General features: G+C 42.2%; 1 protein-coding gene across 1 annotated transcript; it reads right to left on the bottom strand.

The window, feature by feature from the left end:
• Positions 1 to 5,404: 5,404 nt before the first annotated feature.
• Positions 5,405 to 6,313, bottom strand: LOC143391503 (ubiquitin-conjugating enzyme E2 J2). Its single transcript, XM_076844207.2, has one exon. It carries the CDS (start codon positions 6,266 to 6,268, stop codon positions 5,489 to 5,491), a length of 780 nt encoding a protein of 259 aa, XP_076700322.2. The 5' UTR covers positions 6,269 to 6,313; the 3' UTR covers positions 5,405 to 5,488.
• Positions 6,314 to 8,509: the final 2,196 nt, after the last annotated feature.

The following is an 8,509-nucleotide window of genomic DNA, read 5'->3' as shown; positions in this document are numbered from 1 at the left end:
AGGAAATCAGGAGGCCCAATAAAGTGAAGTCATAGAAGTCTCTGGCTTATATCACACTCACTCTGAAGAAATGTCAGGTGATCTATTTAACCAATTGCAGCACACAGAGACCAACGTCAAAGGCAGATGATGCACTGCTGATGTGCAGTTGTTGAGACAAGAATGAGGACATGTTGACAGAATCAACAAGATGATGACACCCCACTCACCTTAGTACTGGTTCTTGTGTCTCAATTCCTGAGATCTCAGTCCATTGACAGAAATGCACTAACAGCTGAGTCCCTCCCCAGCAAAAGCAAGTTCTTTGGATAATTTTTTTTTACATCATCATCTAAGCATAGATACTTGATACAAGAATGAGGATATGTTGACAGAATCAACAAGATGATGACTTTCCACTCATGGTGATGCACACCTGTAATCCCAGCTACTCAGACAGAAGGACTGCAAATTTGAGGCCATACTAGGCAACTTATTGAGACCCTGTCTCAAAATGAAAAATAATAATAGCTGGGGATGCAGTCAGTGGTAGAATATCCTTGGGTTCAATCCCCAGTACCACACATGAAAAAGCAAACGACAACAACAAAAAATCCAAAAAACCAAAAAAATAAACTCCATTCACAAAAAAACTCCAAACAATTCAGAAACATTAAATCTAGAAATTAAAAGTCACGTATAGTCCTACATAGCAATGCTAATGGCTTTTACCAGTAAAATACCTTTATCATGAAAGAAAATCCAGCTCTTACCACGCAAAGAATTTGAAACATCTTGTAATCAGTTCTCAAAAGGCAATATAGACACAAGATTTCCTGAAGAATAAATACTGAAAGATTACTCAGAGGAGACAATGTACAGAAATAAATGGGTACAATGTGAATGGTGGTGCATGCCTTTAATCCTGGCGATTTAGGAGGCAGAGTCAAGAGGTTGAAAGTTTGAGGCCAGCCTCAGCAATTCAGCGAGACCCTCAGCAACTTAGCAAGACCCCTGTCTCAAAATAAAAAATAAAAAGGACTAGGGATGTAGCTGAGTGGTAAAGTGCCCCTGGGTTCAATCCCCAGTACCAAAAAGAAAAGAAAACAACTACTACAACAACAACAACAACAAATAAATGAGCAAAAAAGATCAAGTGTTAAAGAAACTCATTCATTCTTCATGATACTTACTGCTCAGGGGTTTGTTTGCTTGAAGGTATCTAGGGTGCTTGTCTAAGTGGATGGCTAGTGTTTATCCTGTGGAATAAATGAGCTCTGGCAGTTTACTGTTGGTTAACTTCATATGTTGCAGTTTTCTTTCTTTTCTTTCTTTTTTTTTTTTTTTTTTTTTGTAGTGCACAGGATCAAACCCAGGGTTTGCACATGCCAGGCAAGCACTCTACCCCTAAGCTACATCCCCAGACCTGCAGTTTTGTTTTGTTTAGTTTTTTTAAAGAAAAAGAATTATCCTGAGGCCCAAAAGGGTTTTCTGTTCCTAACAAGCCTCTTAATATGGTGAATGACAAGAGAATAATTCAGTATTTGTATGCCCATTTGTAACTATCAGATTACAATAAAAATACCTTTTTATCTCCTCAGGCAGGTAATAAGGAAATTGAGTGATTTCTTTCTGGTCACTGCATTTTAAAATCATAGGAAAAGAAACATATTCACTTCAGGCCTTCTAACAGAAAGAATTGACCTTTCTAGACAAATCTCAGAGATTTTCCTTAGAAAGCAAGCCTTTCTTAGATTCCATCTGGGATTTAGCAACTTTTACTGCAAAAAATTTTTAACTCTTTCAACTGTACATTCTAGAAACCCAACTCAAACAACCTCAGATAAAAAGGGTCAGATTATTGTTTCACCCCTTGAAAGCCTGACAAAGATGATGTTGCCTTCAGGGACACCAGCTCCAAAGATGAAAGTTGTCAGAACTTGCCAGTCCAGCCTCTCTTTCCCTGTTTCTGTTCTTTTTGTTGACAATCTTATTTCCTCCTCCTATTGTATGGCTTTTGTAGTTAATTAGGAACAAAGTATCGAGTTGGTCTGGTTTCCATACCAACAGCTCTGAAATCATAGATGAATAGGTCCTTTTCCACTTGGTCCAGTCAGGAAAACCCTGGAAAATACTTAAAGTGCTGAAGCCATGGGTCCTCTGCCTCTCCTTGTTCCTAGCATTGGGGTCAGGGTATGAGATAGTATAAATGGTCCCTGATCTGATTCTGTGGCCAGAAGGAAAGGAACATGCTCAGAATACAAATACTTCACTTTGCTATAATCCAAGTCCATCAAAATTCAACTATTTTCCCGGGCATTGTGGTGCATGCCTGTAATCCCTACGGCTTGGAAGGCTGAGACAGGAGGATCATGAGTTCAAAGCCAGCCTCGGTGCCCTATTTTGTATTTTATTTAGAGGCAGGATCTCACTGAGTTGCTTAGTGCCTCGCCATTGCTGAGGCTGGCTTTGAACTCACCATCCTTTTGCCTCAGCCTCCTGAGCCCTGGGATTATAGGCATGCGCCACCACGCCCGCCTTTATTGTTTCCTTTTTATATTTTTTCTCTTTGCCAGAGTTAAAATTAAATCCAAAAGGCGCCCTTAAGCATTATGATACTATATGTTGAAACACACATAGCCTAAAAAGTATTAAATTAATAATTTCATGATTAAACAGATATATGTGAAACTAAAAAAATGAATGTTCTCCTTTGACATAGAGACTCTAAAATAAAACAGATTTTTTTTTTTTAACCGAGGAACTCATTTTTCAGTATTTTTTTATTTATCCTCATCATATTTTATCCTCTCTCCCATTTTTTCTCAGTTTTTTTTAATGTTATGGACATTTTATTTTTGTTGTTGCTATTATCATTTTATTCATACTGGAGATTGAATCCAGGGACATCACTAAGCTACATCCCCAGTCCTTTTTATTTCTTATTTTGAGATAGTATCTTGTTAAGTTGCCAGGCTAGCCCCAAACTTGCAATCCTTTTGCCTTTGACTCCCACATTGCTAGGATTACATGTGTATACCACTGCACCTGGCTATATGGATTTTTTTTTAAAGTAACTACTTTGACATTATTATACATAAAAGAATTAACAGTAATTCTTAATATCTTATCTAATGCTTTGACTATAGTCAGATTTTGCTGATTGTTTCAATGGTGTCTTTTTACAATTGATTTGTTCAAATAATGATCCAAAAAAGGTTTACAGATTGCCTATTGATATTACAGCTCATTATGGTTTGGATATGAGTGGTTGCCTAAAAGCTCTGGTGTTAATGCAGGAATATTCAGAGGTCAAATGACTAGATTATGAGAGCTGTAACCTAATCCTATAAACCCATCCTAATTTGAATGAACAGATTGGGTGGTAACTCTAAGGCAGGATGGGACATGGCTAGAGGAGGTAGGTCACTTTATGCATGTCTTAGAAGGAAGGGTTCATCTTTTCTGAACCCACCCCTACTTTCTGATTGCCATGAATTGATCAATTCTTCTCTGACATGATTTTCTATCTCACCTTGGACCCAGAGCAATGAACTTGGCTGAATATGGACTACATCTCTGGATCCCATGAGCCAAAATAAACTTTTCCTTCCCTAAATTGTTCTTGTCAGGTATTTTGGTCACAGTGATTCAAAGCTGACTAACATAGAAATTAGTAAAGATATGGAGTCCTTGCTGTGACCAACCTGATCATGTGGTTCAGAAGTCTTTGGGAATGATTTGTGGGGGGGTTTGGAAAAATTTGGACATGCAGGATGGATAAGACTGAGTATGTTAAAAGCAGAGCTTAATGGGTAATTCTGGTGGAAGCTCAGACACAAGAATGCTAAAAGGAATGCAGACTGTGCTCATAAAGTTTCAGGGGAAATGAACAGTTTATTGGAAATTGGATTAGAGGTCACTTTTATATTCTGGTACAGGTCTACATTTTCCTCATGTCCTGAGACTTTCTGTAAGGCTGAACTTAAAGGTGATGGACTAATTAGTCTGACAAAGGAAATTTCAAGACAGTGCAACATTCAGTCAGTGGCATGGATTTTGCTGGAAGTTTTTAGCCAGGTTTACTGTGAAAATTTATAACAAAAACAGAACTGAAAGATTTTTTAAAAATATAGTTTGGCCAGAAAAGTGTTTGTAAAACTGGGACCAAGGAAGCGGGTGTTGTTAAAGAGATTATAGTCACTAAGGAGATGCTAAGTACTTTGCAGAGAGACAATAGGAAAGATGGTTTGAGGGTGTCTTGGGAATTTGCAAGACCATACCAATTTCCAGGTTAAGGATGTAGAAAGGAAAATTCCTTTGGGAAAATGCTGAGAGCCACGGAGGAGTCTGTATGGCCCCTGGCATTTTGCCAACAGTATTGATTATCAGGCGAGGCATTACTATCCGCCTTGGCCGCTACTTTTGAGTTCTCCCGCTACTCTGGAGTTCTCAGTGGGGATTCCTGGGGAAATGTTAGAGTCTGTAAACAAGTCTGGATGGCGCCTGGCAAAATGCCAGAGGGAGTGGTTTGTGAAGTAACAAAAGCGGGCCATTAAGTGTGGAGATTCCTTATTGGTTGACTGCTGTATCTAAATGGCTCCTACTCCTGCTGTATCAAGGTACACAAATTGTTCGTCATCCAACCCCCACCCCCCCACACCCCACCCCACCCCACCCCCGTTATTTTGCCCAGCCGGCCGGGCTGCGGTAGGAAAATATCATGGAGGTACTATGCTTGCATAGAGGGCCTAGGAAGTTATTTCACCATGCTTAGCTATGCAGGCTATCAGAAGGGTCTGCAGCTGTAATTCCGTGAGACCCAGTTATTGTGCAAGCTGGTAGAAAACGTTGAGTGTCATCCATGTGGTGCTGGATCTGCAGAAATGAAAAATGTTTGAATTTAGGTGTCATAGACTTCCACTAAGATTTCAAAGGAAGGCCTGTGAGGCTAGACAAAAGGTAGCAGGGTTGGAGTCCCTGCAGCCTATCCATGAAAGGGTGATGCATACGCTGTACAAGTGAAATCAAAGCTGGAATGGAGATCCCAGAAATTGAGAGATGCCAATAATATGGGCTATCTGCTAAGAAAAGATGCTGGCTGTTTAGGTTTGTTGTTGTTGTTTGTTTGTTTTTTGTTTTTGTTTTTTTTTTTTTTTTTGATAGGCATTGAGTTTTATATTTTTAAGTGACCAAATCTAATAAAATGAAAAACAGGTTTACTAAACAGGTCCAAAAGACAATACAGGAGATAAGCTATAAAACCAAACGTGAGCGGCCCTGGTAGACACTGGCCCCAACACACACCACACCAGGTGAGCAGAGGGAGCTGAGGATCTCGTGTCTCCTCCAAATCACACATTTTGGTTTTTGCTTTCCTTTTAAGGTTTTTAAAAAGAGAAACCCAGGAGTCCGGCAGGCCCGCCCTGGCTCAGCAGCATGTCCAGCCCGCCTGTGTCGAGCTCTGGCACTTGCATCTGCAGCGACAGGGTCCTGGCTCTGGTGCCTCTCATTCCTGTGCGATGCTCCTCAGCACATACTTGACCGTGTAGGCAAAGGCTGCAAAACCCACTATGACAAACAAGTTCGCCAGGGCACCGCCCAGGAGTCCATGGTGCCGGTTGGCCTGCTGGAGCCCTGCAAGGTGGGGCCCGGCTCCCGGTGCATGCCCATTGAGAAGCTGGACCCCATTCTGGCCATGGTGCATCTCCCCATCAGGAACCACATCTGGCAAGGGCAGAGTCTGTGGTCTGCTACTGAGTTCATCTTGTGCTTTCTGTTTTTGTTTAATTTCCTCCACAACTTCAGGGAACAATTCACAAAAGACTTTATCTTTTAAATTAAACACTAGGCTCTGTATAGCCAGTTGTCTTTTCGTGAAGTCTGAGGTCTCTATACTGCCCAGGGTGGGGCCCTTCTCCACCATGAAGCTCAGGAGCCCGGTCAGGATGGTGGAGACAGACCACGCTGGGTTCCACGTGTCTGGGTGGAAATCCGTGATAGAGAGACACAGCCTCGTGTTGCACTTAAACCTTCCATTGGGAGTTATCATGTAAATACTAGGAGGCTTAAAAGGAAATTCTCTGGGAAAAATTAGCTTTCCATGATAATAGCCACCTTCGTAAGGGGTCATCTCAGGGCCGCGGACAACATAGTGCCATTCAAGAATATTGGAAGGGAGGGGCTCGGCGCAGATGTAAGGCACCGGGTCTTTCTTGATCCGAAGGTAGTCCTGCTTCAGTCTTTGGGTTGCTGTCGTTGGGGCTCTCTTGCTGCTGCTGCTGCTCATCTCTCCCCGTCGCCGCAGGTGGGCCGCCGCGGCGCTCAGGCTCGCCGTGGTGGGCCCACGCCGCAGAGCCGCACCGGGCCGGGACCGAGCGCACAGCCCCCGCCGCAGCGCCGCCGCCGCCTCAGCTTCCCTGTTTGTTTGTTTTTTAATATTTAATTTTCAGTTGTAGTTGGACTTAATACCTTTATTCTATTTATTTACTTATTTTTATGTGGTGCTGAGGATCAAACCCAGGGCCTCCCAAGTGCTAGGCGAGTGCTCTATCACTGAGTCGCAATCCCAGCCCCTGCTATAGGGTCTTGATTTAACATCTGAGTAGCCATCTTAAATGTTATCTGCCATCTTATGAGATAAATTTCGCTTTCCTGAACTTCCTCTTTAGGGGCTGGGGATGTGGCTCAAGCTGTAGCGGGCTTGCCTGGCATGCATGCAGCCCGAGTTCGATCCTCAGCACCACATACAAACAAAGATACTGTGTCCACCGAAAACTAAAAAAAAATAAATATTAAAATTCTCTCTCTCTCTCTCTCTCTCTCTCACTCTTTCTCCCTCTCTTAAAAAAAAAAAAAAGAATTGATAGGAACAAAACAAAGATATCCTGTACTTCCTCTTACCCAAACGCCCGCCACCCCTATTAGTGACCTACCCCATGGTACCATAATCCTAAACCAATCCCAAAAGGACACAACCCTTTGACTCTGGAACCTAAGCCAATCCCATGCTATTCCCCACCCGCCTAGCTCTGACGCAAGTACCCCAAAACTTATCCCATAGCTTCACAACTACAACTCCCCTAATCCACAAAAGCTGAACATGGAATATCTTGAATATCTCCGGTGCCTCTCTCCACTCTATAGAGGGATGGCCTTTATTTGTCAGCTTTGACAAATAAACCTTTGTGTGGATCTCTGCCTGATCTCCGTCATTCATTTCTCACTCGCTTGTCTCTCGCTTTCTCACTTTCTTTTCAGCTGCAAAGACCATCAGGCTAAAAGAGAGCCCACGTGCACTGCAACCTGCAAGGCCAAAGGGGCACTGCTGCACAAGCCCTTTGGAAGAAGCATCTCACCATCATGTGTCCTAGATGCTGTACACAGTTACGGGACCTGTTTGACAAATTGAATTTCAGTCTTGTTTAGATCCCATCCTTTCTTTCTTTCTTTTTTTTTTTTTTTGGTGGGGGGGGGCAGGGGGTGGTTACTGGGGATTGAACTCAGGCGCATTCAACCACTGAGCCACATCCCTACCCCTATTTTGTATTTTATCTAGACACAGGGTCTCACTGGGTTACTTAGCACCTTGCTTTTGTTGAGGCTGACTTTGAACTCGAAATCCTCCTACCTCAGCCTCTGGAGACTGGGATTATAAGTGTGCGCCACTGCACAGGACTCCTTTCCTTCTTTTTATGTGCCTATTCCTCTATTTTGTTTTTTTTTTTTTTTTAATTAATTTTTATTGTAGGTTGTTCAAAACATTACATAGTTCTTGCTATATCATATTTCACACTTTGATTCAAGTGGGATATGAGCTCCCATTTTTACCCCATATACAGATTGCAGAATCACTTCAGTTGCACAACCATTGATTTACATATTGCCATTCTGGAGTCTGTTGTATTCTGTGCCTTTCCTATCCTCTACTATCCCCCCTCCCCCCTCCCCTCCCCTCTTCTCTCTCTACCCCCTCTACTGTAATTCATTTCTCCCCCTTATATTTTCCCTCCTTTCCCCTCACTTCCTCTTGTATGTAATTTTGTATACCCCTGAGGGTCTCCTTCCATTTACATGCAATTTCCCTTCTCTCTCCCTTTCCCTCCCACCCCTCATCCCTGTTTAATGTTAATCTTCTTCTCATGCTCTTCGTCCCTACTCTGTTCTTAGTTACTCTCCTTATATCAAAGAAGACATTTGGCATTTGTTTTTAAGGGATTGGCTAGCTTCACTTAGCATAATCTGCTCTAATGCCATCCATTTCCCTCCAAATTCTATGATTTTGTCATTTCTTAATGCAGAGTAATACTCCATTGTGTATAAATGCCACATTTTTTTTTATCCATTCGTCTATTGAAGGGCATCTAGGTTGGTTCCACAGTCTTGCTATTGTGAATTGTGCTGCTATGAACATGGATGTAGCAGTGTCCCTATAGCGTGCTCTTTTTAGGTCTTTGGGGAATAGACCGAGTAGTGGAATAGCTGGATCAAATGGTGGTTCCATTCCGAGCTTTCCAAGAAATCTCCATAC

This window comes from Callospermophilus lateralis, chromosome 2, assembly GCF_048772815.1.
Source record: "Callospermophilus lateralis isolate mCalLat2 chromosome 2, mCalLat2.hap1, whole genome shotgun sequence".
Classification (NCBI taxonomy): domain Eukaryota; kingdom Metazoa; phylum Chordata; class Mammalia; order Rodentia; family Sciuridae; genus Callospermophilus; species Callospermophilus lateralis.
The sequence above is the reverse complement of the archived record's forward strand: the minus strand, read 5'-3'. Positions and strand labels throughout refer to the sequence as shown.

Excerpts from the sequence above, each read along its gene's own strand:
- LOC143391503 (XM_076844207.2), bottom strand. The coding sequence starts at position 6,268 with ATGAGCAGCAGCAGCAGCAAGAGAGCCCCAACGACAGCAACCCAAAGA.